Source organism: Mercenaria mercenaria, chromosome 16 (assembly GCF_021730395.1).
Source record: "Mercenaria mercenaria strain notata chromosome 16, MADL_Memer_1, whole genome shotgun sequence".
NCBI lineage: Eukaryota > Metazoa > Mollusca > Bivalvia > Venerida > Veneridae > Mercenaria > Mercenaria mercenaria.
In genome coordinates this window covers 66,488,354-66,505,366 of record NC_069376.1, presented here as the reverse complement: position 1 = coordinate 66,505,366, position 17,013 = coordinate 66,488,354, and the positions used below count along the sequence as shown (strand labels likewise).

The 17,013-nt window shown below is 35.6% G+C and overlaps 1 protein-coding gene across 1 annotated transcript in view; it reads right to left on the bottom strand.

Moving 5' to 3' along the window:
- LOC128549371 (uncharacterized) overlaps window positions 1-17,013 on the bottom strand; it is a 79,319-nt gene that overhangs the window by 54,505 nt on the left and 7,801 nt on the right. Inside the window, exon 2 of the mRNA XM_053525999.1 lies at window positions 12,100-12,213. Coding sequence (XP_053381974.1) covers window positions 12,100-12,213 — 114 coding nt within the window. The remainder of the gene's footprint in view (window positions 1-12,099; window positions 12,214-17,013) is intronic.

Genomic DNA, 17,013 nt, shown 5'->3' with positions numbered 1-17,013 from the left:
TGGCAATTTACGACAACGTTTACGACAATACTGACATTGAAACGTGCAAGAAGACTCATTTTCTATGATTCTTTCCAGGTCCGGCTTCTGTTACTTTATGGTAGTAAATGACTTTATCGCTTGTCTCTCCATATACATCTGTCACATATATTGACCTTATTTACAACAATGTCTATAAAAGTGTTATCCGAGTGTTATTAGAACGGATTTATTTTCCCACATCGCATTGAATGTACACTACAAACCTAGGTTAAACCTATTCCTAACCTTATTCAGTATATTACACACTCAGTGCGGTAGTATGTTTAGGACATGCATTTATTCTTATTTAACATTAAATTATCTCGTGCACACGACATCTTATCTCTTGTGAACGACATCTTATCTCGAGCGCACGACATCTTATCTCGTGCGCAAAATATCTTGTCTCGTGCGCGCGACATCTTATCTCGTGCGCTTGACATCTTATCTCGTGCAAACGACAGCTTATCTCGAGCGTACGACATCTTATCTCGTGCGTACGACATCTTGTCTCGTGCGCACGACCTTTTAGCATTTGGAACTGGCATGGCAAACCGGTCTTCCAAGCCTAGTTGTGTATGTACTAGGAATGTTATGGTTAAATGATTTTGGCTTTTAATTTGTGGCAGCTCGTCTGACAAACTCGTAGATGATATATTTCCAGGGGCAACGATAGCCTGCTACCAACTCCCGTCCGTTGGAAAATCTCTTGATCTGCCGGCATTTATTTTAGTTTCGTGGATCATTTTCAATGTCTTTAAATTTACAAAAATCCGCGCGAGTTTTCGTCAATTCCGGTGACGACATTTTTAGAAATATTAAGTATGATACCCGGTTTTAGCAGACGACTTTTGAGATATTTACACGTGCATAATGCACTGGTTCGATGTTATTTTGGAATCATTTCAGTTGATATTATAATACAATTAAGGATGTAAACAATTAATATATTAACATACAAAACCGTTTAGATATTATTATTTTAATTTTCCGCCATACAAAAGTTCCTGATTTTTCGTACAATCTAATCCCACATAATTTTATCCACTCTCATACAAATGTCGATTCCTTGTCCAAATAAATAATTAAAACGTTCTTTGTATTTTAGCTGAATCACCGTTTGACGCCAAGTAAAAGTCGTATACGAGACACCTCCACACTTTCGTACATGTAAAATATACAAAATATTTCAGCGTTAAAGTTTATACTTGAAGTAAGGAACGTAGATATATCGCTTAAGTTTAATATATGTAAGTATGCGTATCTTTAAGGCAGGGTCCTTCAACCCCTCCGTGACAAATCATATATATATATATATGGTGCCGCTTTCTAGCCACTCGCATGTTATTCACTTTAGTGAATTAATTCTGCTTTGTACAAAATCACGGCTACTAAACGCTAGCGCCACCACCAAATTGTGGTGATAAGGAAAAGAGCTATCGACATTTCCGTGGTGCAGCTATCGCCCGTTTCTACTTGTAAACACGTGAGTAAAATTTATATTTTATCTTGTATTTTTATTGATAGAACTTTTTTCGAAAATCGGAGAATGTAGTTCCGTGAAATAGCACTTTTACTACAGGTTGGCTGTAATTTCATTAAAATAATATGCAAATTGTGGTGTCAGGAGCTTTTCTCCCGAATCTGACAGTGGCATATTTTCATATCGGCCAGTATTCGAACACCATTCCAATTAATTGACACACTGTAAGAACATACCTGTGCATGCAAATGGTGTGGTGGCGCTAGCGTTTAGTAGCCGTGAAAATAAATAGAATCATATTTCTTTCCTACAAAAGTACATGTACGTAAATACACATGTTTTCAACTAGAAAAGAAAATAACATGGTCATTATATGCCTTTTAGTCACATTAAATATATGTTGATTTCTTGTATTAACAGTATATTTATTAGGTCGTGGACAGATGCTGTTTGCTTTGTATAAATGTATTTCCATACCGGAACTTGCAATTATAGGTGCACGTATATAGACGCGTGCACGCATATATGGACGTGCACGAGTAAATTTATATACACGCGCACGTTCATATAAGCATGCACCTAAATATTTACATTTGCACATATATTTTTTATAAATGCGCTATATTTTGAAATGTGCGCGCACGCAAAGGAGATTCCGACCCAAATGGTACACCATAGTTATGTACAGGCAGTCTGTTAACCCAGGCATCCTGGGTAAAAGACGAAATATGATATATATGACCTGTATTGCCGGCTTATATACCTGTGTCATGAACTTACTTTCAATTTTCACTAGTTTATTTAATTCGTTTTATGAATACAACAAGATTTAGCTTACCAAAAGGTTCCTTCTAGCGCATATTAAATATTCTTTTTTACGTGCATTCTTATCTATTTATTATAAGAATACTTAAAATTATTTCACACAAACATTTATTTAACTTAGAATAATAAAGAAAACACCTTTAGATGAGCGATTCTACCTAAATATGATCAGCAGACAATGAATAATAAATACCATCACTGTCAAAATTTCGGGAACCAATGTCGACAGCTGTCCTAGTGGCACAGATCAGAACTTGGTCGAATGCCTGCTTACTTTTAATAGAAATACAATGGCAGATGCCGGTAAACGCATTGCATGAATGGATAGTTACAGCTCCAGAACGACTACACCAGGAGAAAAAGGGCTTTTATATAAGTTGGCACCAACAAACTAATGGGTTTGAAAAAAGTGCGTACAAAAAGTTCTCAACTTGAAAATTACAAAACAATTAATCAAAAGGCAAGAAATTACAAAGTTCGAAATATTTATAGCTCAGTAAAAGGAAGAAATGCATTATACAGGTCTTGATAAAAACAAGGGAAGTAATTGAAATGTTGCATTCCGGTGACGGTACGTATCGTGCAATAGCATTCACAGACAAGTGAAAAATCTCGAATAACTTTATTAATACAGTATGTTTTGATGGTAATACTTAAAATGTAAAAATAATAAAGTTGGTATGAAATAAATCGTAAAAAGAACCTCTGGATGCAGCAAAGAATGCAACCGAGAAGAATAATAGTAGACGATATTTTTGGACGGGAGACTAATTCTAGATGATGAATATTCATTTAGTTAATTCAGCAAATTCTCATGTGTTTCCGTAACATAAAGTGTGTCAGTAATTAAGTTTTAAAGCCTTCTTAAGAAATATAGCATTTATTTCAAGATATCTAAAAGAAAATATTTTTTTGTTGTTGTTGTTGTCGAACGATCTGGAGGCATGCCGCTTTAAGGTGACTTTAGACCACACTTTGTTTCTACAATGTAAGATAGTTATTATTCTATGTTTATAAGTATATGCTGAGAAGAGAATGACTGAATAAGTGTGCAGATAAAGTTGTAAAAACAGGGCCTAAATTGTCCACCTATCATCTTTTAGAAAAGCTGTATTATCAGGGGCGGATCCAGGAATTTGCGTTAGGGGCGCAACTAGTTGTGTCCGGGGGCATGTCCTCCGGAAAGCTTTGAAAACAATGGTGCACTCTGGGTGTTCTAAGGTATTTTATTTGGTATTGCAAAAGGACAGATTCTGTGACAAAATCATCCCAAATAACTTGCTAATTAAAGTCATGTTTAATGACTAATTAGACTTATTCTTGCGTGTAAGTATCTCAGAATGGAATTTCTTAGCCTTATTGGATTTCTGAGGATTTTTATGGGGAGGGGTTACAAAGGGCTATTAACATAGAAATGGTAAAGAATGTTATAGAAGCTAATGCAAACTTTGTTGGATATTTATTTAGCGAGCGTAGCGAGCTAGAAAAAAAATGCATATTTTATATTTTTACCAATATCAAAAGGCAGATTACCTACATTTTGTTTGCGAGCGTAGCGAGAAAGGAAAAGTTCATATTCTGTATTTTCAACCCCAAACAAAAGATAAATACTTATGCGAGCATAGCGAGCAAGAAAAAATGCATATTTTTATTTCATTTTTTTTCACCCAGAACTAAGATATAAAGCGATAAATTACGTATGCGAGCGCAGCGAGCTAAAAATAATGCGCAATTTGCACTTCTTTCATTTTCACCCAGAACTAAAACTAATTACCTATGTTCCGGCGATTTTAGTGTGTGTGTGTGTGCGTGCGGGAAGTTGGGGAGGGGGGGGGGGGGGCGCCTAGTGTGCCCACCTACCCGGATCCACCCTTGATTATACCAATATTACCAGAATTATTAACATCAAGTTCATGTGGGAGGAAAAGTAGGTCACTAGGTCGTGGTGTGTCTTTAACACTTAAAGTACTGATTTCTTGAGTACCATTGTTTAAAGACCCACCACCTACTTTTTTCACCCACAAAAACTTCATGAAAATCATTCTTAAAATACAGGTAATATGTATAGGATAGACGACGAATGCCGTTGTCTACGGGATATATACAACGAACAAAGCGAGTTGTATATATCCCGTAGACAACGGCACGAGTTGTCTATCCGACTTAGACCACGTGACATAAAAACTGCAATTAGTGAACTGTCCTATGCGTTCTATAGAAATTAGGATAAACGTGTTTTTATAAGAGTGATATTATTTTTGTACCGTTAGGCGCTTATTTGTCAGTAGGGCATGTGAAAGAATGCAGGTTACTTTGTATAAATTCAGTTTTACTCAAATACCGGATTTACTAAAATTTGACGTTCATTAACACTTTGAGTCATTTTCAATCGCAAATGCTAAACAGTTGAATATGGACACATCGATGTGGGTTCGAGCCTCACTCGGGGCGTTGAATTCTTCATGTGAGGAAGCCATCCAGCTGACTTACGGAAGGTCGATAGTTCTACCCAGGTGCCCGCTCGTGATGAAATAATGCACGGAGGGGCACCTGGGGTCTTCCTCCACCATTAAAGCTGAAAAGTTGCCATATGACCTATCATGTGTCGGTGCGACGTTAAATCATAAAAAAAGAAATATATGGATTTCTCAAAAATACTCAAAATTGAACTACTGAACAATTAGTTTTTGTGAGGATGCATGTTGGCGAAACACAATGACATATACGTTGATTCAAGAAAATAGCCCGATTCCGAAACTACAAAAAAAGGCTGACAGCAAATCGGAGGTAAACATGTTGGATAAAAAAAATACTGTTGTTTGAAGTAATCTGGTATCTTAAGTATTGACTAGTGCTTACTGGTAATATACATAATCACGTACAAATTATCAGATTCTATTAGAAATCACTTTTCAACAATCGGTATAAAGTGACAAAATAATTATGATTATTTTCATTTTTGTTCTCATAAAAACAGGAACCAGTGACGGTGTTTATTTATTTGTTTTGTTTATCAGGATATAGTTAGTTCGTAGATGCTCGTAGGACTACGAACACTTTTAACTATATCGTGCCTTTCTTGTAAGAATGATGTAGTTGTTCTACTTTCTAACAGGGCTTAGTTGTTCTAAACTTTAACGGGCTGTTAGTTTAGTTTAGTTTAGTTTATACTAATTTATTTTAGCTCGATTGTGATGAAAGCTTCAAGCTTATTGTAACCACTCTCGAGTCCGTTGCCTGGGAAAACCAGTACTGGTGCCGTATGAGAAGTCATGGTCGTGACCCCAATGATGCTCGAACCCACGACCCCTGCATTAAGCTGTTAAACTAACCGCTTGTTAAATTTCTATTCAAGATACTAGTCTTGGTGGGTGATTTGCACGTTTCTGGATATGTTTATGTTCGGTCTCGGTCACAAACAATCCCGCGGGCTTCTGCAGACGTTAATACACACACAAAAAGTGTATTATTCCTACATTAATATTTAGACGTTATCAACTGAATTTACCTCCAAGTCAATCTTATTTTTTATCCCATTGATAACTGGTGAGAATATTGCAAGGTCATTTAACTCCGGCGTTAGCCTGTATTGTTAGATGGTAAATTGACACGAAATTCACGCGTATTTTGACCAAGTTTCCCCCGATATATATACAACGCTTCTGTTGTATATGAAATATAGACGGGTACAAGTCTGCTTTGCGATTGGCTATTTACGAGTTATCGTGGTCTAAACAGCTATACTACAAGTTTTCATGTGGACAATTTAGGCCTTTCCTGAATAAAAGTGTTTTGACAACTTCATCTGCAAACTTATTCAATCGATCTCTTTTTAGCATAGTTTCAAAAATATAGATGAATAACTATCTTACACTGTAGAAACAAAATGTGATTGAAATTTAACTTAATACACTGATTTCTATACATTTTACTACAGTTATTCAATAAAATGTTTAGAAATTACACACATGGTCTTGGCCTAATATATGTCACTGTCAGTTTGTACCTAGATACTTGTTATTTCTCATTTTCTTCATGCGAAACGTGTATAATTACCATCATGGAAATACAGTTACAGTCCATAAAATAAACAAACGTGTTTGTAAACATGGACGGGTCCACGCGGAAGGGGAAGAAGCATTTTATATAAATATTTCCATAGCGAAATATTATACGTGGACGCAGCTTGACCCCGATGGTTGACCTTTGCATTATAATACACAATGAGGCACAACCTATTACTGAAAAGGAGTGTACTTAAAACACGAGCTGCACGAGAAAAAGGAAATATAAATTTGTGTAAATATAAATTAGTGTATTAGAAAGTTTTAGTTAATCAAATGTAAGTGTATATACTTTGATACTGCACTGTATACAAACTAATTCCATATAAATATACAGGGCTACCCTAAGCACCCTAAGGCCTTGATTTCTATAATGAAATAATCGATATGAATAATCAGCCCAAGGTCAACCATCGCGGTCAAGTTGCGACTACTATATAGTACATATCCGTAGCCCTGACCAACCTATAAACCGGGCCAGTCTATTTTATAAGTGCAACAACACGGTTGACCCATTGAAACGAGCTGTAGTTTGTGGTGCCTCTTTAAATATAAACACTATAGCCTATTTATCAACGGTTAATGCAAATGCGATAATGTTAGGCACTGATAGCCATACGAGAACTGTATGCAGATATAGACTTGTCATAGTACGATACTCCGGGAAATTTAAAGTGGTAGTATTGGACTGGGAATTCATGGCATGCACAGTGTCTTAAGCTTTTTTTTTTTTTTTTATTTTTTTTGATGTATCAAGTGATTAACTTTTGGTAATACTAATGGCGGTTCATTCCACAGGTTTGGACTAGTAGTACAGAAACTTCTGTCATTGAATGTTTTGCACTGTATCTTGTTTGGAACTATCAAATTCCCTCCTGTTTAAGCGCACATGTTTAGGTACACAATATAGTATAGCATTACAGTAATCCAGATGACATTGTGAAATAACTAGAGTCAAAACTAGCATTTCAGTGGATGCTTTGGTTAAATATTTTCGGATGTTCTTTATTCGTAGTTAATTCAACATGACTGTATGACATTTGCGATTAACATGATCTTTAAAGGTCAGGGTTTCAACAAGGAATGTTCCAAGATATCTAATTGTGCTTTCACGATTGATATCATCACCAGCAATGTTAATCGAATTTCTTCAATTGAGGTCTGCTACCAAACATAATAAATTTAGTTTTTGAAGTATTCATTTTCATTTTGTTTCTATTCACCCACTCGTTGACTGTAAGTTGTAAGTGCGCACCGTTCGGAGTCTCCGACCGCTTGTGATTCTACGAAAGCAGATGTGGGGCGAAAGCTTTTATTTGCTATATGGCCATCAGCAAAACGTAGACTGATATGAATTGGGAATGACATCAAAAAGAGTTTCGGTATAGGTCAGAAACAGCCACTGGCCAAGGCAACTGCCTTGGTGCACATTGCATTCAAGCGCACGGCCTGGTAAAATATCGTATATTGTTGATATTAGCCTTACAAGTATAGAGGCCTTAAGTAGGAGTCTACCCATTAAAGAACTGTTTCACAGACCATACTGTGCTTTTAGGACATCTAGCAGATTGTTGACAGTGTCGAATGCCGGACTTGCAATAAGGACCGTGACTTTCTATTTCTCCATACCACTTAGAAGATCATTAACCAAACGAAGCAGCGCAGATTCACAGGAGTAATATTTCCTTTGATTTTTGGTGTCAAAAGGTGAAATGTATTTGTATCGGATTAATGTACCAATTATATCAAAATAAAAAGTTAGTATACGCTAACGTGAGCCCGGTAATGCATGGCTGCACTTTATATATACACTTACGGCGGTACATAACTCTATACATGTACATCGTTTTAGTATAGGATAGACAACTCGTGCCGTTGTCTACGGGATATATACAACGAGCAAAGCAAAGCGAGTTGTATATATCCCGTAGACAACGGCACGAGTTGTCTATCCGACTTAGACCACGTGACATAAAAATTGCAATTATTGAAAACTCTCCCACGCGTTCTATAGAAATTAGGATTAACGTGTTTTTATAAGAGTGATATCATCTTTGTACCGTTAACGCTTATTTGTCAGTAGGGCATATGAAAGAATGCAGGATATTTGTATCAATTCAGTTTTTCTCAAATACCGTATTTACTAAGATTTAACGTTCATTAACACTTTGAGTCATTTGCAATCACAAATGCTAAACAGTTAAATATGGATTTCTCAAAAATACTCAAAATTGAACTGCATGCTGAACAATTAGTTTTTGCGAGGAGTTTGCATGTTGGCGAAACACGATGACAGATACGTTGATTCAAGAAGATAGCCAGGTTCCGAAACTACAAAAAAGGCTGACAGCAAATCGGAGGTAAACATGTTGGATAAAAAATATTGTTGTTTGAAATAATCTGGTATTTTACTATGCAATACTGCTTACTGGTGAAATACATAATCACATACAAATTATCAGATTCTATTAGAAATAACTTTTTTACAATCGGTGTAAAGTGACAAATAATTATGTTTATATTAATTTTTTTGTTTGTTCTTATTTAAACAGAAACCAGTGACGGTGTTTGTTTATTTATTTATTTATTTAGTTAGTTACATAGATAGTTATTTAGTATTTTTTATTTATTTATTTTGTTTATCAGGATATCGTTAGTGCGTAGATGCTCGTATACGTAGGACTACGAACACCTTTTAGTATATCGTGTCCTTCTTGTTCTACTTTCTAACTGGGCCAAGTTGTTCGAAACTTTAACAGGCTGTAATTTAGTTTAGTTTATACTAGTTTGTTTTAGCTCGATTGTGATGAAAGCTTGAAGCTTATTTTACCATTCTCGAGTCCGTTTCCTATGAAAAACCAGTACTGGGGTCACATGAGAAGTCATGGTCGTGACCCCAATGATGCTCGAACCCACGACCACTGCATTAAGCCGTTAAACTAACCGCCTGTTAAATTTCTATTCAAGATACTAGTCTTGGTGGGTGGGAAACACTAGTATGATGTTTTAATTTTACTGTAAAGATGATTTAGTGTTTATAATCCTTAACAAGTACATTTGATTTTCTAAACTGTCGAAATCTACTGATAATTTAAAAGTTAATCGGCCGTTAACTCAATCGCCTGATAAAGTTTCGAACAACTGGATCCAGTTGTTTGCAAATGTAAGGATCGTGCTGACATGTCTATTTTATAACAAATGAACAAAAAAAGTTACAACTGTTGGAAACGTTTCAGTGAATGTGTAAATTACGTTTTTACCCAGTTTGTTCTACACTACAAATACGTGGTTTATTGTAATTCAATTTTATTGATATCCAATAACATGGGGTCATTTTTACGATATTAATATTTAGACGTTGTCGACTGAATTAACCTCCAAGTCTGTCATATTTTTTATCTCATTGATAACTGGTGAGAATATTGCAAGGTCATTTAACTCCGGCGTTAGCTTGTATTGTTAGATGGTAAACTGACACGAAATTCACGCGTTTTTTGCCCAAGTTTACCCCGATATATATACAACGCTACTGTTGTATATGAAATATAGACGGGTACAAGTCTGCTTTGCGATTGGCTATTTACGGATTATCGTGGTCTAATTATATTTAGAAAGGATGCACTAAATATTTTAGATAAGGTCTTTTACATCACACAGCACATAAAATTAAACTGATCGTATGGCTTATGACCATAAAATCAGTTTTCTAAAGGAAATAAACTATCTTACCAACGACCAGTATTTGACCACAGCGGCACCCTTTACGCAAAGATTTCACTACGTTTTATATTTATTCCATACTAGAGGCGATCTTGTCTCATAATTTTTTTATATTTGTCTTCAAATGAATTGTATGACCATTTTTGTACGATTAAGGCAGTACTTACCAAAGTTACTGAACGTATAAGGGAATAATTTTTTTCTAAATATATGTATCTATACGAAGAATATTCAATTAATACCCGTAAATGTTCACATTTCTTCAGATATCATCAAAAATCGATGAAACTGTTATATAAACAGAGGATATTACATGAGTGTCTTTCCATGTTGAATTTATTAAACTCGTTGAATAAAATTGATAAAATGCGAGGCTATTAAACTCGTTGAATAAAATGATAAAATGCGAGGCTATGCCGAGCATTTTATCAATTTTATTCAACGAGTTTAACCCTTTCGCTGCAACACTATAATTTCAAAATTGCCAACGACGTTCACGACGTCATCTAAATAAAACCGTCACTTTTCGAACGTTGACGTTTGTAATATTAGCGCGACGTTTCGTTAATTGAGTAGTAATTGGGAGTTTGTAAATATGCAAAAGAAGGCGCGTGTTTTAGATATTATAGTTTACTGAACTTTTTATCATTTTTATAAAATACAAGTGCTTGATTCTCATTCAAAACATATGGTCAGAGTTAGTTTATACTTATTTTATTATAGCTCGATTGTGATGAAAGGTTCAAGCTTATTTGAACCACTTTTGACTCCGTACTAACCAGTACTAACGTTCCCCTTTATACAATCAGAATTAAAAATAGCCAATATAAAATTTACATTATCATTGAAACATGTGAGGTTTTACTTGATAGCAGTGATGTATATGTCGCCAGATATACAAACATACGTAACAATAAACAGAGAAGGGAATTTTTGCATTCCACATCTCGAGCAACTTTTTTTAAAAACGTTTATTTATTCATCATGTTTAGTAAACGTCTTGATTTGATAATATGAAAAACGGATGAATACGGATGAACGGAAGCCATACTCAGCATAATCAGTGATGTTTTCTTCATCGCTGTAAACATACAGTTTATGTATGTACATAGTTTTTCTGTCATGTCTTCAAATCTCATTCAATTGGTTGATACATAGTGATAAAATTCTATGCCAGAACTGCTGATACAGGAACGGACGGCAGTGTCATTGACGCAACCGCAACTTTGCCATAAAATTACGGTGTGAACTGCGAGTGAAAACGAATTCGGTGCCCTAACATATATGTAAAAACGTAAACAAATACGCTTGCAAAAGTAGTATGTTATCATGATTAGTTTTGGATTATAATGTGAAATTTAAAACATATATTTAATGGACTTTTACTAAAGTAAAATTGTGGCTTTACGTATGAAGGTTGCATACATTCATTTTATTTAAAAGTATGATTCAAATACATTCAAAAATGGAAGCAGTTTATCTATACATGTATAAAATTTGTTATGCTACAAAGCACAAAACAAAGGCAAAAGTACACAGGTTGGGCGAATAAGTTCTCATATATACATTTATTTTGGCCCTACCAAAACGAAAGATAAAATATCTATTGCAACTTTGCATATGTAGTTAACTAGGATTACCTGAAACGGGAAAGAGAAATGATAAATACCACAATGCCCTGCATTGCATACTAGTACTCTAAGCATTGTAATAAACTTCGCCTCAATTAAACTGAATTCGGTACTGTTCTGATAAAAAGACGCTAAATTTGATTTTGCAGTCGTGAAAATATGCCCGTGTTTACTGGTTCATATTAAGCTTTTATGGAAGTTGTCTCCTTAATTATTTTTTTCTGAATAAGATCGGGACTATGAAAGTGAATAGATTAATGATGTTGTTCATTCGCGTTCAAGTAAATATCCAGACGGTGACAGTGTGTTCCTGCGGTACGAAATAGTAAACCTCGACGTATCTGTGGTAGTGTACTTTTTTTCCCACAATCTGTGCACGAGAACCATGTTCAGCGTCGTCATTAGACCCTACGCCTCGGGCAAACGGTGACTCCTTCCTGTTTCCCTTCCTTTCAAGCATTTCCTCAACCTGATTCACAAATTGCTGTCTGGTTGAAAGATGTTCACAAGAAAGCGAATTGACCACTCCTTCAATGAGTTTTAATGGATGGTCGATATTATGTTTATATGAAATGTAAGCGTTAATAGTAAATCTCTGAACAAGATAAAAAAAAATAACTTTTTCCTCATTTTCGATGTTTTTTGATGATCAAAAGTAAAAGTTAATTAAAAGCTTATCTTTGACGTTCACATCACCCATGTATTTATTATATTTGGTTACGATCTTGTGTTTCTCGTCACTACTTAGACTGGCCCCCGTCCCTAGGTTTGTTCTTATTTACATATCATTTAGAAGGTAGTAACTCAAGAATGTTGTTTCTACATTGATATTTTTTATTGCCCCTGGTTCCAAACATAGGTGTATGGTTCAGCCATCAGATAAAATTGTGCTATTTTAGAGTCTTAAAATTTCTAATAAAATGTGTCCTGTATTTATTGAAAAAATAGCCATGCAGCTAGGGAGCCAGGCTAGTTATTACTGGGAAAGTATTCTACAACTTAGGCCTATAGACCGTAGCGGAGAATGCTGGATCCATCCGTAGCGGAAAATGCTGGATCTGTCCGTAGCGGAGAATGCTGGATCTATCAGTAGCGGAGAATGCTGGATCTGTCCGTAGCGGTAGCTGCTGGATCTATCCGTAGCGGAAAATGCTGGATCTATCCGTTGCGGAGAATGCTGGATCTGTCCGTAGCGGAAAATGCTGGATCTGTCCATAGCGGAGGATGCTGGATCTATCCGTAGTGGAGAATGCTGGATCTTTCCATAGCGGAGAATGTTGGATCTGTCCGTAGCGGTAGCTGCTGGATCTATCCGTAGCGGAAAATGCTGGATCTATCCGTTGCGGAGAATGCTGGATCTGTCCGTAGCGGAAAATGCTGGATCTGTCCACAGCGGAGGATGCTGGATCTATCCGTAGCGGAGAATGCTGGATCTGTCCGTAGTGGAGGATGCTGGATCTATCCGTAGTGGAGAATGCTGGATCTGCCCGTAGCGGAGGATGCTGGATCTGTCCGTAGCGGAAGATGCTGGATCTGTCCGTAGTGGAGGATCCTGGATCTGTCCGTAGCGGTAGCTGCTGGATCTGTCCTTAGCGGAGGATAGATCCATAGCTGGCAGCGTGGAAAGTACTCAACGTTTTTACTCTTTTTAAAAAAAATATATTTTCCTTGAATGTCATGCAAAGAACGGCGCCATTTCTCTCTTAAATTTTGATCCTTTATTGTAGCTGTACGCTTTTGATTGCTTTTGATTGCATTTGGCATCATGTATTTGATGTAATGCTCCGGTCAAAAATATTTTCAAAAACTAAGAGGCTAATCTATAGCGGATGTGAAAAACAAACTGTCAAAATATACATAATAAAAACTGTTAAACAATGTGTCTTGTTCAACGGGTTACAAAATGTAAATATTTCAAAATGTTTTGGATTATGGTGCGGGTAAACATATTTCTAAACCACTAAGTACTCTGTATATCTCGTTTTCGCCGGTACTGTTCATCCTGGGCTTATTGATCAGACTCATGTACGACGGAAAATAAATACTTTCGGTTCATTTATTATTAGTTTTCTCTACCAGTGAACTTTGAATAGTGCCTCGGTGCTGGAGCCTCGGTATGTGTACGAATGAACTGTGCCACATACTAGTATAGGCTGTATGCTATCACAAGCGTCCAAAAGCTTATTTTATTAGACAATAAACATTTTAAAACCGTCTGCCCTATATATGTGTCGTCTTTTTAATCATTGTGCAAACTAACAACCAATTTTATCAAAATTTGATATATATTTTGATATACAACGAGTATTTGTGTGTGTGTTGGAAATGATTTCTTATTTTTATGTGGTGTTAGAAAATTATTGAAATATTTTGTTTGCCTACATTTCAAAGTTTATTTCCCCATCATTTATACTCTAATCATGATTGAAATGTAACTTTAATGTAGTGGTCGGCGGAACTCAAACAGAAACTGTACGTAAGAACTCATTTATTATCTGCTAAAACTGCCATTCCTTATTCAACGAGTTTTTCGATGTTTCAAAGTTCGATATTTATAAGTTAAAGAAGAGTGAATTCGGGGTAGGGTGCAGGCTGAACTTTGGAAACATAAACGTGGAAGTAATGGTTCAGGTGGTACCGTATAAACATACATATTTTTTATGTCATCAACATAATATCATTTTGTTACTTGTTCGTCTTTGTCACAATTTTTATCATCATGTTAATTGTGAACATCAACGTCAAATGAACGTATGCTTGGCATAACGTTCTGGCATATGTTTTGGGCCACTCTCATCAGCAGCATTGATGTTACTATTTCGTTCCGGCGGAAAACACTTCCATCCATATGTTCATCATTTTGAAAAATGTTACGCTGATGATATTATACATGTCCAGGTGTGTAACGTCTTTCCACGTACATTTCAATTATCATAAATGTTCCTTTTTCCAAATACTGTCGTCGTATGGAACAAGCTCTGATCTGAAACAGTTCTGCCCACGCTTCAATATTTCAAGCAGGCAGTAAACCAACTTATTACATACTCGTTTCTATTCCCCGTTAAGTTACACTGGTACCGGAAACGTCAATATTGTTCCATATACTGACGCCTGAATTTCATATCGGTGCGTGACGTAATTCAGTGTGTGTTGTTGCACTATTTTTTTCTATTTAGTTCAGTATTGTCAATCCTATTCAGGCTATTGAACATATTTATGATATTTACATAATATTTATACGTGTAGATGCGTATGTAATAAAAAGGTTATTATATTTGCATCGGGAAATATGCACTCGTTCTTCAGCGGAAGAATATTGCGCTCCTAAAGTCGCGCAATATTTCCGCTGAAGAACTCGTGCATATTTCCCGATACAAAGCTAATAACCTATAAATACATGTAGTTTGTTGTAAAAAAGTGTATTATTAACCTAATTTTACTGGATGGAAAACAATATAAAATAACTAACATGCAAGTAAAATGCTTTAAGACAGCAAAAGAAACGTTCTCACATGTGTAATATAATTGTAGGGTAGAAAACATACCATAGTTATACAAACTTCACCGTCTATTTTCAATGAAGGCGCAAATCCCATTCAGAACTAAGGACAAATAAATTGTTTCGTACAATATATATCATACAAATTTCATACGTTAACCATTATGCATTTCACTCAAGACAGTATAAACAAAGGCTCAATGTGCCAAAAATTTCGTTTTCACGCAATTTTTATAGGTATACAATATCAGATAAATCTACATAGACAAGTTCAATTATCAACGTAATTGAATATTTACGGCGCGAAATTTCACGTAGTCGACGTCACAGCGGAAATGACTTCAATAAATGTGCAAAATAACAACTATTTACATTTCATCAAATCTTCTTTTTAGCAATAAAATACTGAAATAAACGTTCTACATCAATCCCAAATTGAGCGGGTTTCGGGCCACAAAAGTGGCCCTCTGGCAATTTTGGTACATTAGTCGGGCCACAAAAGTGGCCCTCTGGCAGTCTTAGGGTTAATAAATTCAACGTGGAAAGTCACAAATGTAATATTCTTTTTATCATAATTATGTCAGCTTTTCCTGTCGAAACATTAAAAATTCTACTTTCTTTTCCTATATACCAGTCAGTTTGACTAACGTCTCCTATACTATAAACGACGTCGACGTCAAAGCTTTATTACATAGAGGATATTTGTTTGTTTCAGTGAAATATCAATTTTATTTCACAAGTGAGCATCAAAAACTGATATTTTCACGAGTGGCGTAGCCACTCGTGAAAATGACCTTTTTTGGTGCTCACGAGTGAAATAAAATTGATATTTCACTGTCACAAACAAATTTTCCTTTTATTTCATGTGTAAAACTCTACTTTTGTTGCGTAATTTATAAAATGTCGAAAATCGCGGGAAAGATCAACAGAAAGCAAAACACAAATGACGTCATTTTAATGACGTCATCGTCATTATGGTCCCCGGTATTCATAACGCTCGGTATACAATTTGACTTCAGTCGCGACGGAGGACCGGAACTTGTTCGGCAAAAACAGTAAAAAATAAAAATGATAATCTACTGTTTCAAAACTGTGGATTATCACTTTTATTTCACTGAGAAAACTCTATAATTCACTGGAAAACATAAAATAAACTATTGTATTATCATTTTTATGTAATGGCTTTGCGACGTCAAACATGTGATAATATAAATATATCAAGACCTTAATATATTCTTTGGACAAATGGAAAGCAAATGCTAGTCCCCATGGCAACGTCATATGACCTCATCCGGTCCAATTTTGTCATTCTTTTTTTTTTCTTCCATCATTAAATTTTTAACAGGCATATTATGTTGGTATTTGCCTTAAAATCAGCCTTGAACGGATAAACACGATTTTTGAGTCAAAATAAAGGAAAGGGAGAGAGTTTATGGGACAATGCCTTGCAAAGTAACATTTTATCAATGGTATCTATGAGAGATTTAAAAGCGACAAGGACAGCATCGTTGACGACACTGTTCGAACGTCAGAAGTAAATGACATTCAGCCACGTTTTTAAAATTAAAGAGCTTTTTGATTTGGATCGGTGTTTTTCATCAATACCACTATGCATAGAGATGTGTAGAAATACATTTCGGGATCCTGAACTCATTATCCCAGGTTTGTTGGTCAAACTAGACCCATCGACTTTTTGCAGGGGTGAAAATATTTTTAAAAGCATATACCACAAAGACGGACTCCTTTCCTTTATTTAAATCTAATTCTAAC